General features: G+C 40.4%; 1 protein-coding gene across 4 annotated transcripts in view; it reads left to right on the top strand.

Moving 5' to 3' along the window:
- KDM4C (lysine demethylase 4C) overlaps window positions 1–5,969 on the top strand; it is a 490,901-nt gene extending 484,932 nt beyond the window's left edge. For all 4 annotated transcript variants that reach the window (XM_068235361.1, XM_068235390.1, XM_068235372.1 and 1 more), the window contains exon 22: window positions 5,702–5,969. In XM_068235361.1, the coding sequence (XP_068091462.1) occupies window positions 5,702–5,878 (177 nt within the window). In that variant the 3' untranslated portion in view covers window positions 5,879–5,969. The remainder of the gene's footprint in view (window positions 1–5,701) is intronic.
- The last annotated feature ends 13,304 nt before the right edge of the window (window positions 5,970–19,273 follow it).

The raw sequence follows: 19,273 nt of genomic DNA, 5'->3' as shown, positions 1-19,273 counted from the left end.
ACTACTCCTCACAGTTTAGGGCCCCTAAAATGCCAGGGCAGTATAGGAACCCCACAAGTGACCCCATTTTAGAAAGAAGACACCCCAAGGTATTTTCCGTTAGGTGTAGGCGTTCATAGAAGATTTTATTTTTTGTCACAAGTTAGTGAAAAATGACACTTTGTGAAAAAAAAAAAAAACAATAAAAATCAATTTCCGCTAACTTTTGACAAAGTATAAAATCTTCTATGAACTCGTCATACACCTAACAGAATACCTTGGGGGTGTCTTTTTTCTAAAATGGGGTCACTTGTGGGGTTCCTATACCGCCCTGGCATTTTACGGGCCCAAAACCGTGAGTAGTCTGGAAACCAAATATCTCAAAATGACTGTTCAGGGGTATAAGCATCTGCAAATTTTGATGACAGGTGGTCTATGAGGGGGCGAATTTTGTGAAACCGGTCATAACCAGGGTGGCCTTTTAGATGACAGGTTGTATTGGGCCTGATCTGATGGATAGGATTGCTAGGGGGGTGTCAGGAGGTGATTGATGGGTGTCTCAGGGGGTGGTTAGAGGGGAAAATAGATGCAATCAATGCACTGGGGAGGTGATCGGAAGGGGGTCTGAGGGGGATCTGAGGGTTTGGCCGAGTGATCAGGAGCCCACATGGGGCAAATTAGGGCCTGATCTGATGGGTAGGTGTGCTAGGGGGTGACAGGAGGTGATTGATGGGTGTCTCAAGGTGTGATTAGAGGGGGGAATAGATGCAAGCATTGCACTGGCGAGGTGATCAGGGCTGGGGTCTGAGGGCATTCTGAGGGTGTGGGCGGGTGATTGAGTGCCCTAAGGCCAGATAGGGGTCTAATCTGATGGGTAGCAGTGACAGGGGGTGATTGATGGGTAATTAGTGGGTGTTTAGGGTAGAGAACAGATGTAAACAATGCACTTGGGAGGTGATCTGACGTCGGATCTGCGGGCGATCTATTGGTGTGGGTGGGTGATCAGATTGCCCGCAAGGGGCAGGTTAGGGGCTAATTGATGGGTGGCAGTGACAGGGGGTGATTGACAGGTGATCAGTGGGTTATTACAGGGAAGAACAGATGTAAATATTGCACTGGCAAATCGATAAGGGGGGGGTCTGAGGGCAATCTGAGCGTGTAGGTGGGTGATTGGGTGCCCGCAAGGGGCAGATTAGGGTCTGATCTGATGGGTAACAGTGACAGGGGGTGATTGATGGGTAATTAGTGGGTGTTTAGGGTAGAGAACAGATGTAAACACTGCACTTGGGAGGTGATCTGACGTCGGATCTGCGGGCGATCTATTGGTGTGGGTGGGTGATCAGATTGCCCGCAAGGGGCAGGTTAGGGGCTGATTGATGGGTGGCAGGGACAGGGGGTGATTGACAGGTGATCAGGGGGATAGATGCATACAGTACACAGGGGGGGGGGTCTGGGGAGAATCTGAGGGGTGGGGGGGGGTGATCAGGAGGGAGCAGGGGGCAGTTTAGGGCATTAAAAAAAATAGCGTTTACAGATAGTGACAGGGAGTGATTGATGGGTGATTAGGGGGGTGATTGGGTGCAAACAGTGGTCTGGGGGGTGGGCAGTGGGGGGGGTCTGAGGGGTGCTGTGGGCGATCAGGGGGCAGGGGGGGAAATCAGTGTGCTTGGGTGCAGACTAGGGTGGCTGCAGCCTGCCCTGGTGGTCCCTCGGACACTCGGACCACCAGGGCAGGAGGCAGCCTGTATAATACACTTTGTATACATTACAAAGTGTATTATACACTTTGTATGCAGCGATCCGGGTGCTAGTAACCCGCTGGCACTTCCGAACGGCCGGCGGGTTACAGCGCAAGGTGGGCGGAGCCAGTCCCCGGCAGATGATCGCGTCACGAATGACGCGATTGCTCCGCCCATGCCCGTACAAGGACCGCGGTCGGCAAGTGGTTAACCTGCACATACACAACACCTGCTTTTTACCTCCCCTCTTCTTCTGTATGCTTCAGATCCCAACAGAGGTAGTGCTTGCTCTCAATACAGGATACAGTTTTGTATTTTATCATTCCATGTCAGTTTATTGTAGCCAACATTGTGAGACTGATGTGGGTCCCTGTTTTAAGGCATTACATTAGATACATCTGTGAAATGAAAAAATAAATAACCAGACATAAGAAAAACAGAGTATAATTGCAGGAAACACCAAAATTGTGTTAGCTATACCCACCAAAATGAATAGTGCTAACTAAGAATCACTAGTCCAAGAATAAACAAAAAACCCTGTACTAGAACCACTGGATCTGCTGGAAACACACACACACAAAAACAGAATCCAAAACACCGAGGCATTTACCAGTAGGTCCAAAGAAGGGCAGGCTGATCATGGCACAATGGCAAATATTACAGCAAAGTAAATCAGCATAGAGGGGTGAAGGGGAACTGTTGTGAAAATCTTAAAATTTAAAACACATACAAATTAGAAGTACATTTCTCCCAGATTAAAATGAGCCACAAATGACTTTTCTCCTATGTTGCTGCCATTTACAGTAAGTAGTAGAAATCTGACATTACCGACAGATTTTTGGACTAGCCCATCTGCTCATGGGGGGTTTGCAGGGTTTTCTTTATTTTTAAAAGCACTTAGTGAAAGGCAGTTCCCCCATCCAACTGCCAAAATAGTGTGCAGCGAGCAGGGAGGCTGGCCAGCATCTTTGTATACATCTTTTTCAGGGAATGTCTTTATAAAGAATAAAGGCCAAGCTGAGAATCCCCCCTGAAGAGATGGACTAGCCCAAAACCTGTCGGTAATGTCAGATTTCTACTACCTACTGTAAGTGACAGCAACATAGGAGAAAATTAATTCATGGCTCATTTTACTCTGGGAGAAATGTATTTTTCATCTGTATGTGTTTTATATTTTAAGATTTTTGCGACAGTTCCTCTTTAACCTTTTAAGCTTCCTGGATGTAGAAGCTACGTCTAGGAGGCCATATGCACTCCCGCTGCCGATCGCATGCATCCACGTGCTCCCGGCTGCGGATCGTTAGCCCAGGAATCAATCGGGACATGGTGCCCGATGATTGACTCCTCTCCTCTGCAGAAAAAGTGACCGCTTCTCTCAGAAGCCTCGCTTTTTCTGCCTCTTGCGTCCCCTATGTCCCTCTAAGCGTACATGTTACGCTTATAGTGACGTCATGTAAGCAAATTTATGGCACACATCTTGTGGCCAAAAAGTAAAACTACATCTAAATGTAAAAAAAAAATAAAAAAAATATACACATATTTACATCCCACCCTCCCAAAAATACCTACAAAATGTTTAATAAAAAAAAAATTACAATAATTAAAAAAAGCACGTAAATATTTACCTAAGGGTCTAAACTTTTTAAATATCAATGTAAAGATTAAATATTTCTATTTTTTTTTTTATTACTATAACCTTGTAAATAGTGATGGATGCAAAACGGAAAAAATGCACTTTTATTTCCAAATAAAATATTGTCACCATACATTGTGATAGGGACATAATTTAAACGGTGTAATAACCGGGACAAATGGGCAAATAGAATACGTGGGTTTTAATTATGGAGGCATGTATTATTTTAAAGCTAAGATGGCCGAAAACTGAGAAATAATGAATTTTTTCAGTTTTTTTCTTATTCTTCCTGTTAAAATGCATTTACAATAAAGTGACTCTTAGCAAAATGTACCCCCTAAAGAAAGCCTAATTGGTGGCGGAAAAACCAAGATATAGATCTGTTCATTGTGATAAGTAGTGATAAAGCTATAGGCTAATGAATGGGAGGTGAACATTGCTCGGATGCATAAAGTGAAAACGACTGAGGGCTGAAGTAGTTAAACATATGCACAGCAAAAATCACTAGAACAAAGCGCTCACAGTAGCAAAGTGCATCTGTCCAGACTCAAAAGCATAAGACAAGACACAACATTTATATAGTGCTTTTCTCCTGGAAGACTCAAAGCACCAAAGCTGCAGCCACTAGGATGTGTTCTATAGGCAGTAACAGTGTTACAAGTCTTGCCCAAGGTCTCCTCACTGAAGAGGTGCAGACTTTCTGAACAGGAAGAGCCGAGATTCGAACCCTGGTCTCGTGTGTGTATCACCTCCTCACTCGTTTATGACTAAAGATGGTCAATGAGCTACCAATAAATTCTGTCTTGCATGCAAATATAATGCAAATCACATACAACTTGAAATTGGGCCAGTCAAAATTATCATATTGTGCATTAGATTGGCCACATTTTTAAGCTGCATATAAATTTGCATTAAATATGCATGCAAACCAGAATTATTCGTTACTTGGTGATATCACGAATTGTGACATGTTGCATACCAATAGGGCAGGGTTACATAACAATATACAACAATATATATAGAGAGAAAATGTATCTGATGCTGAAACCAGGAAAATTACTATACAAGTGGGTATCCTGCATAATTAACTGCATACTACTATACGTTACTACAGTACATTTTATAAAGCCAAAGAGTGGTAATCTCTTGATAAGGGCAGGTAGTGTTTGATTTCATCTCACAGGCAAGATCTAGTCTGCATCCAAGTTAGTCACAAAAGAGATGGGACTAAAGGTTGCCATACACTAATAGATGGCCACCAGATTCGACCATCAAATGGATACCGCTCAGATCAAATCTGATTTGAGTGAGTTTTTCCACACAGTGTACACAGATTTGCAGTAAAATCTATTAAAAATCTGCATAGCAACACAGCCTGCCAAGCCCCCAGGTCCTTTCATCTATGTCCTCCCCAGGGCCGTGCAGAGTGTTGGCAGTGGAGCTCTCACTCACCTGTCTGCCAAGGGTGTCTTCCCTCCATCGCCACCTAAGCAGGTGCTCCCTGTCTCCTCTCTTCATTCTGTGACAAACACAAGAGGCCTGGTGGCACATACTTTACAGGAACACATACAAGCAGGCCTCTAGTGTTCGGCCTCTAGTGTTCGGCCTCTAGTGTTTGTCATGGCCACATGCAATGGAGAGAAACCGTGTGCTGGCAGACAGGATATCGATGGGAGAAATGAGGTGTATGGCCACCTTTATTTTGCAACAATTTGTTTTTGTTTCAATGCACTTGCACCTAGAACTGCTAGGCTTTCTTGAAGAAAAGTGATTCTGCATACCATCAAAAAGGCAGATTTAATGTATTAAAGCTGCTATGCATTCCCTTTTAAATGGAGTATTATGTTTGGAAGTAGCTTAGAGTCCATAGGTAATGATATGTAAAGGTGTCATGATGGCAGCACTAGGTTCAGTTATTTCTAGTTTCTTAAATACTTGCACACATGATATTCTATGCAGAATACTGCAACATTTATTTCTGCCCAGCATTCTATTTTTTACATTTTGCTGTGCTCTTTAGAAGTATAGATATATTTGCTGAAAATATAATTTAATGTTTGGCAGCACAAGATCTATTTGAAATTGTTTAAACTTTCAGATATGAGAGGAACTCCTGTTCAGATTTTGCTCCAGGTGCTGGTGGCTTTATACATGTGTACAGAACAACTGTGATGATAAACCTATGTTGATGTTAAGCAAAAATGTGTTTGGCAGATGCATTTGAGTACAATATATACTAAGCTACTGAAGTTTGTACATAGTGTTTTAGTATCTGAGAACATAATTTTATAAAGCTTATATTCTTCCACTTTATTTTTCAGTTTCATTATTTCTCTTTTTTTTTTTCTAGTCTAAAGCATCAGACATGAAGTTTGAAGATGCTTTCTACGGTGAAGAAGTCATTCAGGGGGAGAGGAAAAGGCAAAGAGTGCTCAATGTGAAGTTCAAGAACGAATATGTAGACGACCCAGGATATCGTTCATTTTTGAAGAGCTCATTCCAAAAGAAGTGCCGAAAGGGGCAGTGATTTCCTGATAAGAAGATCATAAACAATGAACTCTACAATGAGCCAGAATTGTTCAAGAAAAATTGCATTATTTAAACAAGAATGAACATTCTCTCTCTGGAGTCCAAGCACATGATTTAGGAGCAGTTTCAGAGGGAGGTACTCTGGTTATATTTCATAGCTATAGTTAATGCAACTAGCTGCCAACACAACATTTTTCATTCTCATCAACATTATAAAGGATGTAATACTAAGGACACCACAAGCATTTAGGGGAAGACTAGGTAGTGTAACTTGAGGCCAGCCTCAGAAAGCCATTGTTAGATCACCTGGTCTTAAAGGATACATTTAAACTTTCATGGCATTTTTTTTCCCAAAATAACCATATACATTGCAAAAAATGTTACCAAACATCATTGGAATAAGCCTCTCTTTGCCTGTAGCTGTCTGTCTCTCTGTGTCCAGATGCTTTTCTCAGCTGTGAGTGGAATGTAGGATCAACAAAGATTCTACAAAGAAACTACTCCACCTTGAAAAAAATAATGTCACATTCAGAAGACTCTCTAAATGGACCTGAACATGCGTTGTTTACAATGTATCTATAGGTCTGCAGCAAGGATGTTGATACTGGTGGTCATATGGCACCAATGTTTACATAACATGCTTATTTATCTGCACTAAATCTTTTTCTAGGCTTCATGCCCTTGTTTTCCAGTTCTGTTCCTATGGATATGGCCAATGCCAGAGTGCGGTTCTGGCCTCCCTTCATGTGATGCACTTCTAACCCCAACCCCTCAGCCTCCCCATTGGACTGCAGCCTTCCCTTCTGAATTGGTAGAGGAGGAGGAGTAGAATTGCCCAGAAAGCCTGGCAGTACCAGTACCAAAATGCATACACTGGAGAACGGACTGGACATGGTGGTGGTCAGTATCCAAGCACCCAGAAGAAGGACAGTAAGACTTCTCAGGTGCATTCTCACAGTTTTAGTCTTTCTATTGGGTGTCAGGTGCCCATTAAACAATCAAATATCTATCCATAGGACAAGACTTGCTGCAAAAAAAAACAAAACAAAAAAAACCCACAGGATTTGTTCAAATCGTTCAAGCTGAAAAAAATACATTCCTGTGTACTGTTGCTATGGTTACAAGGAACTTTATCTAAAATGTCTACAAAACTTTAGATACACTTTAGGCATATATTATAGAAAAAAAATAATGTCCAAATTATTCACATTGGGTCACATAACCTTTTTGACATATTTATAATGTAGCTTCTCTACATTTGATGATTTTCTCAAGCTAGGCATTCAATAATATTCCTAACTGATATCTACGTAAAATCTATTGCGTGCTATCTTGCCTCCTCTAACCATTCAGTTTTACATCACCACTCCCTTTTGCTCAGTTAGATGAAGAATGCGCTTTCCCAGTTAGTGTTTGACTGATAAAATGATCAAGTATCATCTGACAGGGCCTCCATTTTTAATAGATTTTCGTGGATTTTTACAGTCTATGCCTAGCTTAAGCTGTGTCATAAAATAGAGAAGAAGAAAAAAAAGCAAAAGAAACCTACTTACACAGAGGTCCCCAAGCATCTCCAATTGTGAGATCAAAGTAATGCAGAACACCTGGATTAAATACATTAATGATTTATGTGCTAAATTTTACTGCTTTAGCCTGGGTCATAATAAATCATAGCTAAGGTTGCTGAGATGTTTGTGAACTTAGTGGTTGGGTGATTGCAGTTGCATACAAAATCCACAGCAAGCCTCATATTGTATGAAAGAGGAACTGTAACCAAGGATTAAACTTCATCCCAATCAATAGCTGATACTCCTTTTCCCATGAGAAATGTTTACCTTTTCTCAAATAGATCATTGGGGACATCTCTATGGCTGACATTGTGGTGAAACCCATGCCACAATGTGATATCAGCACCAGGGTCCTGACATCACACTGTGGGAGCCTTGTTGCATTGTGGGAAATAACATCCGTTTCCAACTACCTAGCAACCAGTATTTCCCTCTGTCCATATGTAGATCTATGTATAAAAAAAACAACCTTTTTGCCTATTGCATTGTTAGGGGGTGTGGTTATAGATTATAGCAGTTGCTGCTCTCTGTCCTCACTTTCCAATTAATTGATTTCCCCCCCCTTTTTTTTTTTTTTTTTTCTTTTTGCTACAGTTCCTCTTTAAGGCAGTCTAACGCGAACACAAACTCACTCATAGGCCCAGTGCACACTAAAACCGCTAGCAGATCCACAAAACGCTGGCGGTTTTGGGTGCGGAGTACGATATAAAGGCGCAGTGCTCACCGAGCGGATTTTGATGCGATCCGCCGGCCGCATCCACCTGTTAATCCGTGTGGCTATTGTATTTCAATGGGCTGGTACACACCGGCGGTTTGAGGTTTTTAGCAAACCGCAAACGTGCAGCAGGAGGCACATTTCCCGTTTGCTAAAAACTTCAAACCGCCGGTGTGCACCAACCCATTCAATTACATTAGCCACGCGGATTTTCAGGCGGATGCGGCCGGCGGATCCGCTCGGTGTGCACTGGGCCATACACACATACACTCACACACACTCACTCTCTCTCTCTCTCTCTCATGACACAACTTCTAATGTACTAACCTTTCAGTAAGTCCCATTATGTTTAATTGTGACCTGGGTAAAGGTGTAACATTTTTGCCACAAAATAGCAAACAAAATCTTTTTCCTAGCTTACGAAGTATAAACCAACTAAAGATGCTTGGAGATGGAGATGCCTACGAAACTGACCAAATTTGTGCAGTGAAAAATCCTCACAGGCTGTATTACAGATGCAAAAGAATAGAATAAAAGAGGCATGTTCCAGTTGTTCGATATGCATCATCTCTAGGATGTTGTTACAAGGCTAAAATAGTCTTAAAATGTGAAAATAATTTTTCACACTCAGGGCTGAACTTTTTCAGGATATCCAAGGTGGGTTTTGTGAATAGATAGAATTTCTTACCAGCATTTATTTAGTATAAGAAAGTCATCTTCTTTCTGAGTGGTCATCTGTTCCGATTACGATCAACATTGTTACTTGTTTGAAGACTTAAAGGACATCTGAAGGTATATGTAGGCTGCAATATCTATATCTTTTTAATCAATGCCAGTTGTCTGTTTGCAAGTATGCAACTAATATAGTCAGATTTGACAAAAATGTCACGAACACCTGATCTGCTGTATACGTGTTTAGGGTTTAGGGCTTAGAGTGTTAGAGACGGAGGATCCCCAGGGCAGCCAGGCAACTGGTATTTCTTAAAAGGAAATTAATATGGCAGCCTCCAAATACCTCTCACTTCAGTTGTCTTTTAAGCTTTCTTCTTAATAGGTGACATACAGTACATAGTTTAATTTCATGTTTATTTGAAACCAGTCTGGTTTTCAAGTATGAGTGAGGAATCTGACTTAGTCACCTTTTTCCAGGAGACACTCCATATGCATAAATTATTTTTGTAAAGCAATAAGCAATGTTTTATCATTTGAATGGATTCTTGACTATGGTATGTTTGTTTTCTTCATAATGAAACTTCTGGTTTTACAGATAACTGCTTAGTGTTATAGCACACGTGTATATATGCATATTCAAAAGGTGAATGGAGATTGGTAATAAATAATTTAAAGAGTGGTTGATTTGTTACAAGTCTCATTTATTTATGTTGGCACGTATCAGTACTGACCATGTTTATATATCAAAATTGTATCTCAATGCTACACTTTGACATCTCTGAGTAGTCTCTTTGCTATGAAGGTTATAATTCTCAAAAGTAAAGATAGTCTGTCTCAAACAAAACCCATTTAACATGCAGAAAGTATAACCGTCATCATTAATAGTATAGATAATATTAAATTAATATTGTTATACACTGTATAAAATGCATTATTGGCACTGTATTGATGAATTGTTACTGCTGTCTAGGCACTCAACAATAATAAAAAAAAAATCTCCACTGTAGTGTTGAAAATTTAAAGAACAGCCATAACAACTGCACATTTTCCATTACTGATTACCACAGATTGGCTACTTAAAGCAGAGTTTCCCGACCCTGTCCTCAAGGCCCACTAACAGTATGTTTTGCAGAAAACCACAAACATGCACAGGTGGGGTAATTAGTGTCTCAGCAGAACTGATTACCTGTGTGGATTACCACAAAACATGCACTGTTGGTGGGCCTTGGGGACAGGGTTGGGGAACACTGACTTAAAGGAAACCCCATGTGACGATAGAAAGCGATCTCTATGTACAGTGCTAAGCATACAAATAACTAGGCTGTGTTCTTTTTTTCTTTTTCTGCCTGAAAGAGTTAACATCTAAGTATGCAAGGGGTCAGTTTCTCTCAAGTCGGCACTAAGTCGGTCTATAGTGTAGTCCTCACTGATAAGGGATTGCAGTCATAAAATCCTGACAGAGAAAGGCTTCTGAGAGAAGCGGACGGATAAAAGAGGTCAATACTTAATTTATTTAATCTGCTGGGATTCTGAAGACATATGAGACAATACAACGTTAAACACACATTTCTTAGCTAATACACGGAAAATAAAACTGCAGGGTTCTAAAAAAAAAGTCATTTTTTTAGGAGCAGAGGATAGATACAATTGTTTTAATAAAACCTATATCGAAAAAGAACCCTTGGGGGTACTTTCCTTGGGAGGGGGAAGACTTTGGATCTGATTGAGGCTTCCCCCGTTCTCCACCTTCCCACAGTGGTCTCGCTAGGCCACTCCGAATGGCGGCCATGTAAATATTTATCTTCCTGGCTCCAGCGCAGGCGCAGTAGTGGTTCTCGGCTCGGGATCAGGTGGAAATAGCCGATCCCAGTCTGATCCGCTCTACTGCACAGTTGCAAGTCGCTGCGCAGTAAAGCAGGCCAGACTGGGATAGGCTATTCTTGCCTGATCGGAACCGCTACTGCACCTGAGCCAGGGAAGGTAAATATTGCAAGGCACTACTGCGCCTGCGCCACAGCCTGACAAATTGTCAGCTGTAGCTTTGGAGGGGCCCAGCGAGACGACCGTGGGACGGAGGAGGATTAGGGAAGCCTCAATCAGATCCAGAGGCTTCCCCCTCCTGAGGTAGGTGCCCCCTAGGGGCCCTTTTTTATATAGGGTCCTTTTTAATTTAAATGGTTTATTTTCAAGTCTGGTTTCCTATAAGTGCTGAACATTAATGTGATGTGATTCCAGTTACTATTTGCTGTGCAACACAATATGGCAAGGATTTACTTACTTGACATTTCTGATCATCTAAATAAGGGTTTCGACGCACTAACATCTTTTCTCTAGTGAGAAATGGACTAATAGGACATAAGATTTGCATACTGAACACTTTTTCTTACCCTATAGCCAATAGTAGACTAATGGTTAAAACAGAGAAAAGTACTTTGTATCTCACTAAACATGTCTTATATTGTGCTCAATTTGTTTCCCTATTGATCTTTCACATAATGGAGGAAACCACACAAAAAAATTATTCTTTATCACCAAACTTACAGTGGGTCATAATAATAAGTAATAAGCACGGGCCAACATTTCAAAGCAATACCAGCTGTATATATCCTGGGCCAGCCTGGGCAGATAATGAACATTTGTTCTTATTCTATTAGAGAGCTCCATTCAATCCATGTCATCATTTCTTCATCATCATCATGATCAATACTGTCCTAATTTAAAGGCATTCTGGGAGATGTGGCGTAAGCAGGGAGATTTTCTTTTCTCTAGCAGCTGCAAATTAGTATATGTGTGGTTAGCTGTACCTGCTTTTTAATATGTTGTTGATTACAGGAAGTAAGTAAACTTTGTAACTGGGCAATCTATCTAAATTATCATAAACTACAACTGCCTGCATGCTCAGTCTGTCTAAAACACTGTCCCTTTTAATGGCCATGCAAGGTGGAGAATGATAGCTGCTTTAGCTGAAGCTATGTCTGCCACATGACTGTTAGTCTATCATGGCAGTGAATCTACCAAGAAGTGCTGGTTTCAGAGTTATTTATGGAAGAGCAAACAGCTAAAATTTGCTGAGGATCTATGATTTGGTGCAGGAGGTATTATTTATTTTGCAAAAACTGCTAAGTTTTTCTAAAACTATTTTAGGCATACATAATTCAAAATAGTGTGTTAATACATATTAAAAACAAACAAAATGTTTCAACTTGGACTCTAACTGGTAGAGAAAAGTAATCTTCTTACAAAAATGTGTTCTTTGTACAAAGTTTCCAGGTATTGACTTGGATATTAAATATATAGTTAGGCAGTTTCTATTTTAAAAGTGGTTTTAAATATGACACATGGGTAGGAGGCAGATTTATTAAATCTATAGCAGGTTACTCATCACAAAACCAGAGCTGTGTTCGACCAAATTTCCTGAACATTGACTAGACATAATCTCCAACACACTGTGCCCAAATATTAAGTGCAATTCTCCACTTATTATTATGCCTGTTTCAGTTTAAACTGCTTTCACAAATCTGCTGCATTTGTTTACAGAACCAGTAAGATGAACGGAGGAAACACAGGAAAAAGTATAGAAACAAGTTGCCACTTAAAGTGAATGGGTACCGTTTTAAAAATAAAAAAGTCAAATACTCACCTAAGGAGAGGGAAGGCTCGGTCCAAATGAGCCTTCCTTCTCCTCTCCGGGTGCCCGGTGGATCCTCTGTTCAAATCCGTAGCCGCTGGGACTTCAGGAGTCTTTGGAAGCACTTGGGCTCCTGAAGACGGGCCGCTCCATACCACGCACACGCGAGTGCGTCATAGAGGGCGCTCGCGAATGTGTACTATGGAGCGGCCCGTCTTCGGGAGCACTCGGTCTTCGGGAGCCCGAGTGCTCCCAAAGACTTCCGAAACCTCTCTTCGGCGGTGGAGGTGGCAGTATTTGACCGAACTGGTTAAATACTGCTATGGGGGATCCTGCGCGGGACCGGGCACCGGGAGAGAAGATGGAAGGCTCATTAGGTACCGAGCCTTCCCTCTCCTTAGGTGAGTATCTGACTTTTTTATTTTTAAAACGGTACACATTAGCGTTAACAACAACTTAATAGACCCTTGATCAGAACGATCCTTGTGCAGGTTCATCTAATAAATGTATCCTAATATATTTTGATCCTCTTTAGGAATTTGTTTAAACATTTGAAGCAATATTCTACCATTCATGGAAGAATCGTAAGGCACCACATAACAGTCTGCCACACCGTTTCCATGTAGTGTTTCCATATAATATAGTCCACTTCTGCTGGCATTCTAGAAGAAAGTCGCAATGGGCCGCAATGCAACAATGTCATTCTGTATTTCCTGGAGAAAAAAACATGCCTGCACAGGGAAGTCTGGCCTTGCAGACAATTGACCACCATGTATGGTGTGTAGCAGAAAAATTATGATAGACTATATGTGGAAATATTTAAAATTAAATGTATTGTTCAGCTGTTAGTCTTACCCCACCCCTTAATATTTGTTAACTATTGATGTGAAAGTTAAAAACCACAGCTGAAATGTTAATCAAGAAAATGTAAAATTAGAAATCTATCCATCTAACAGTACGTGTTTGCATTTTCTGTAGAGCTGTGGGAGCATTTAGGATTGACAAAATTGCATTATCTAAATACAATTAATCTAAATGTTTCTATGCACAACAATCTGAGATAGTCTAAATTAAATTCTTTAAACCAGGACTTAATGAAAATGTTTAAGTTTTTAGATCATGTGGAAAGGGGGTAGAGCTGCTTTTAGATTCATTGCTGGATGTTTTTTATCTCAGAAAATATACTTTTTTTGTAGAATAGAGAAGAGTAAAGCTGCTCATACACTATAGATTTCCTCCCAATGTTCCAAAATGATTGTTTCCTTTCTGAAAAGAATCGATTCAGAAGGAAGTGATTCCTACCACACACTGGACATCCAGTAGATTGCAGCAGGGAATCTATTGAAAATCTAACTGCAGCGTTGCACAGTTCTATGAAGTCTACCGCTATGGGCATTAGATCTATCAATGCTCTTGCCCTGCCCCCGGTCAACCTAAATTTTCCATTCTGTCCAACTGATATTTTTGATACATTTTTGGTCCAAATTGATTAAAAATCGATGTATCTGACATTTTGATAAAATCTGCAGGGAGTCGAATGGGAAAATTGATGTGTATGGACACCTTCAGAACCACAATAAACTTTTTATAATTGTAACTGATTTTCTGTATCAACAGTATTCATATTAGATGTGGAAATTAGGGAATAATCTCCAAAATCTGAACCCTTCCTTACTATTCAAAATGAAGATGTTTTTCCTGGAGTTGGCCTTTATTTCTTTCCTGGCTTGTATGAACTGTTTACCCAAAGGACATAAGAAATATTTGTGCCAGAATTATTTTTTTTTCAGAAATGTTAATGGGACTTTGAGCTATGAACAGTCAAACTAGCAGAAGAACTTTTTTTAATGTGTAGAATATTTAAGCGTGTTTGTGTACCATAAGTTCTTTTATGTAGCATTTTTCTTATGTTAAAGCCAATCAGTATGTTTTTTGCATGATGATCAACATATTGGGATGAATGAACTTGTGCATCTCGCAATTTATATGGCATCTAAGTTATCTTTTCAGTATGTTTATAATGTTTTGAAAATAAGTTAAAAAGCTTCATAAAAGGTAATATATTGGTGTCTTTTTAATAATCTTTCTTTTTCTTCTGTAATTTATGTGGTATTTATGATCATTAATTGTTTAAAAAACATGATTCTGTTCCTTTAGTCATTATTATTATTATTAAAGTTTAGGTGAGAGGTTTAGTTAGTAACGATCACACCTGAAAGTAATCAGAATGTAAAATACTAACAATCAGTAAAAACAGCTTTGTTAGGAAAAAGACACTGTTAAGAACGTGTCTCTGCAGTATTTTTATTGTATTAAACTGATACCGAAGTAAGCAATTTGTCAAAAATGTTGGATTCCTTCCAAAGTTGTAATTTTTTTTTTCAAACAGGAAAATAAATAATTTTACTTTTTGCCTATAATGTTACTGTGCCTTTAATTTATTAGACTGTGCTCATGATTTCTTTTTATTTGTTTCTAATATATTCCATACATCCTCCCAGTCACTTTTGGGTAAAACAAGAGTACTTAGGCATTTAATATTCCATGAAGTTACAGCAGTTGTCTCATGCTAACATACTACTGTCTGTCTTTGCAGAAGCAATATAGACTCATAGAAAACAGACTTTTACTTTTGGCATCCTTTGAGTTGCTAATATTCTTTACTTTTACACTATTCACTAATCATGTCCTGTCTATAATGTTCAGCTTCTACTGAACCACTTGCCAAATAATATTGCCTTTGTCAAGAATAGCTCACAGTCAAGTGTGCAGCACAGGCTCCTCACACTTATGTGGGTGACCCTGGATCACCTCATATTCTGTCTGTAATGTTTAGCTTGTATTAAGCCATTTACCATTTGATACTGTCTCTGAAGAAGACTTTTTTATTCCTATTGCTTCTCCCACTTATGAGAGTGACCTTAGGTCACATCACATCCTCCATTTCCAGTCACAGATTAGGTTTTCCTTGGCATGACCTCAGTTACCGACAGTCATGTGATAGCTGTCCTTTTTAAATGGGCTAACTCTGGACTCTAAGCTTGCATTTAAACCACATTTTAACACATTAACAACCTCCTGCTACTTCCATCTTACGAATATCACCAGAATTTGTCCTTTCCTTCACAAGAGGCTACTAAAACGCTTGTACATGCATAGTTATTTCCCATCTTGAGTACTGTCTGTGGCCCACCAAAAAAACAGATCGCCACCTCTCCAGTGCCTACTGAACTCTCCTGCCACTCTCATCCACCTCTCCTCCCACTCCTCTGATGCTGTCTCTCTCTGCCAATCCCTCCATTGCCAATGAACCAGAGCACCCAGTTCAAACTCCAAAGGCCTGTTTCACACTGTGTAATGACAGTAACGATATGATGCATTAAGATGTTGCCATCAGATGACCGCATCTCACTGCAATGCTAAAATTAGCCTTTGGGTATTTGTGTTAATATGCGGTAATCCCCTTTCTGGACAAAAGCCAAGCAGCAAGTGAGGTTCTCTAGCGCTCACTGCAGCGGAAATACAGATTGCACGGAAGTGAATTGAAAAAAAATATGCTTCCACTCAGGTGTGCCGAAACAACAATGCAATTTTTTTTTTAAAAACCAAGTTGCCATAGACTTGCATGACTTCCAGTCCGCCACACAATGCTGCACAAGCCAGCATCCAACGTGCTAATGCCCTAGGGCCGGCCATGTAGCGAAAATGTCACTTATGGTGCATCGCATCAGTCAGGCTTGACTTTAATTGCCTTAGCGTTACCCTGCAGTAATGCAATGCAAGCGCTCCAGTGTGAAAGAGGCCTAACCCTATCATTTAAAGCTCTACATAAGCTGTCTCCTCCATACATTTCCTCATTAATCTCCAGATACCATTCCTCCTGGATCCTTTGCTCCTCCCATGAGGCTCTCTTGCCATTCAGACTCCCGCATCCATAACACCTCACAAGTGTCACCTTTCCTTTGGGACTGCCTCCCAGAACCTGTATGTCATGCTCCAAGCCTGGAAACCTTCAAACGTACTCTCAAAACACAACTTTCAAGACAAGCTTATAATTTTTTAAAGATGGCTTTGGAGGCTCACTTGCCTCATTGACTAACCCCTTTGTCTCCTCTTCTACTTTGTCCAACCCACTACCCTCTACATTTTAAACTTGCAAGGGTAGGGACCTCTCCCCAGTATTTATTTCTGTTGTATTAATCAAATGAATATGTATCCGTATTGCTGATGTTTCAAACCACATAACTACCATGTATGTACAGTGGGTTGCAAAAGTATTCGGCCCCCTTGAAGTTTTCCACATTTTGTCACATTACTGCCACAAACATGCATCAATTTTATTGGAATTCCACGTGAAAGACCAATACAAAGTGGTGTACATGTAAGAAGTGGATCGAAAATCATACATCATTCCAAACATTTTTTACAAATCAATAACTGCAAAGTGGAGTGTGCGTAATTATTCCGCCCCCTGAGTCAATACTTTGTAGAACCACCTTTTGCTGCAATTACAGCTGCCAGTCTTTTAGGGTATGTCCCTACCAGCTTTGCACATCTAGAGACTGAAATCCTTGCCCATTTTTCTTTGCAAAACAGCTCCAGCTCAGTCAAATTACATGGACAGCGTTTGTGAACAGCAGTTTTCAGATCTTGCTACAGATTCTCGATTGGATTTAGATCTGGACTTTGACTGGGCCATTCTAATACATAGATATGTTTTGTTTTAAACCATTCCATTGTTGCCCTGGCTTTATGTTTAGGGTCATTGTCCTGCTGGAAGGTGAACCTCTGCCCCAGTCTCAAGTCTTTTGCAGTCTCCAAGAGGTTTTCTTCCAAGTTTGCTCCATCCATCTTCCCATCAACTCTGACCAGCTTCCCTGTCCCTGCTGAAGAGATGCACCCCCGAGCATGATGCTGCCACCACCATATTTGACAGTGGGGATGGTGTGTTCAGAGTGATGTGCAGTGTTAGTTTTCCACCACACATAGCGTTTTGCATTTTGGCCAAAAAGTTCCATTTTGGTCTCATCTGACCAGAGCACCTTCTTCCACATGGCTGCTGTGTCCCCCACATGGCTTGTGGCAAACTGCAAATGGGACTTCTTATGCTTTCTGTTAACACAGCCTTTTTTCTTGCCACTCTTCCATAAAGGCCAACTTTGTACAGTGCATGACTAATAGTTGTCCCATGGACAGAGTCTCCCACCTGAGCTGTAGAACTCTGCAGCTCGTCCAGAGTCACCATGGGCCTCTAGACTGCATTTCTGATCAGCGCTCTCCTTGTTCGGCCTGTGAGTTTAGGTGGATGGCCTTGTCTTGGTAAGTTTACAGTTGTGCCATACTCCTTCCATTTCTGAATGATCGCTTGAACAGTGCTCCTTGGAATGTTCAAGGTTTTGGAAATCTTTTTTTTAGCCTAAGCCTGCTTTAAATTTCTCAATAACTTTATCCCTGACCTGTCTTGTGTGTTATTTGGACTTCACGGTATTGTTGCTCCCAATATTCTCTTAGACAACCTCTGAGGCCCTCATAGAGCAGTTGTATTTGTACTGACATTAGATTACACACAGGTGCACTCTATTTAGTCATTAGCACTCATCAGGCAATGTCTATAGGCAACTGACTGCACTCAGATCAAAGGGGGCCGAATAATTATGCACACACCACTTTGCAGTTATTTATTTGTAAAAAATGTTTGGAATCATGTATGATTTTAATTCCACTTCTCACATGTACACCACTTTGTGTTGGTCTTTCATGTGGAATTTCAATAAAATTGATTCATGTTTGTGGCAGTAATATGACAAAATGTGGAAAACTTCAAGGGGGCCGAATACTTTTGCAACCCACTGTAATTGTACTTGCGTTACTAGATGTTCTTGATTGTACAGTGTGTTAAACTACTATGCTACCCTTTATTTGTTTTGTAATCTGTACAGTGCTGTTGCTATATAAGCAAAAAAAAATAACGTGAGACCTCCCAGTGCTCAAATTGTCCTGTCTCATACAAAAATGTAGTAGATGACATGGAACACACTTAAATGTGAATGATTGCTGCTATAGGTGAAAGAAGTGTCATATAGTATAGCGCTGTATGATTGTGTTTCTGTACACGTTTTCAGCGCATTACTTTTCTTTTTGTGGCAAAGCACAATAGAATAAGAAAGGCTTGTGGAAAACACAAAAACAAAGATGGCTAAACGCAAAGAAACTCATGAGTGGCCCATTTACTTTAAAGTAGAGCTAAACTAAGAATTTTCTTTCTGCTCTAAAAGATCAGCCACAGCGAGATTACCTTTATGCCCAATTTGTTCATTACAATTTACAGAATTCCTACCAAAACTTGAAGTTTAGAACTTCGCAGGGAGCACCAAAGGGGTTAAGCCTAATGCTAGGTACACACCATATAATTTTCTGGCAGATTTACCTGCCAGATCGATTATTTCCAACGTGTCCGATCGGAATTTCAACTGGTTTTGTGATTTTCCAATCATTTTTGTAATCATTTTTTTAAATCAATTTTCATAGAACTGAACAAAAATCGATTGAAAAAACTATTACAAATGATTGGGAAATCGAAATCGAAAAATCGATTGAAATTCAGATTGGACATGTTGGAAATAATCGATCTGGAAGGTAAAGCATTAGGCTTAAAGAGAACCCGAGGTGGGTTTGAAGAATATTATCTGCATACAGAGGCTGGATCTGCCTATACAGCCCAGCCTCTGTTGCTATCCCAAACCCCCCTAAGGTCCCCCTGCACTCTGCAATCCCTCATAAATCACAACCACGCTGCTGACAAACAGCTTG

This window comes from Hyperolius riggenbachi, chromosome 1 (genome assembly GCF_040937935.1).
Source record: "Hyperolius riggenbachi isolate aHypRig1 chromosome 1, aHypRig1.pri, whole genome shotgun sequence".
In the NCBI taxonomy this organism is placed as follows: domain Eukaryota; kingdom Metazoa; phylum Chordata; class Amphibia; order Anura; family Hyperoliidae; genus Hyperolius; species Hyperolius riggenbachi.
The sequence above is the reverse complement of the archived record's forward strand: the minus strand, read 5'-3'. Positions and strand labels throughout refer to the sequence as shown.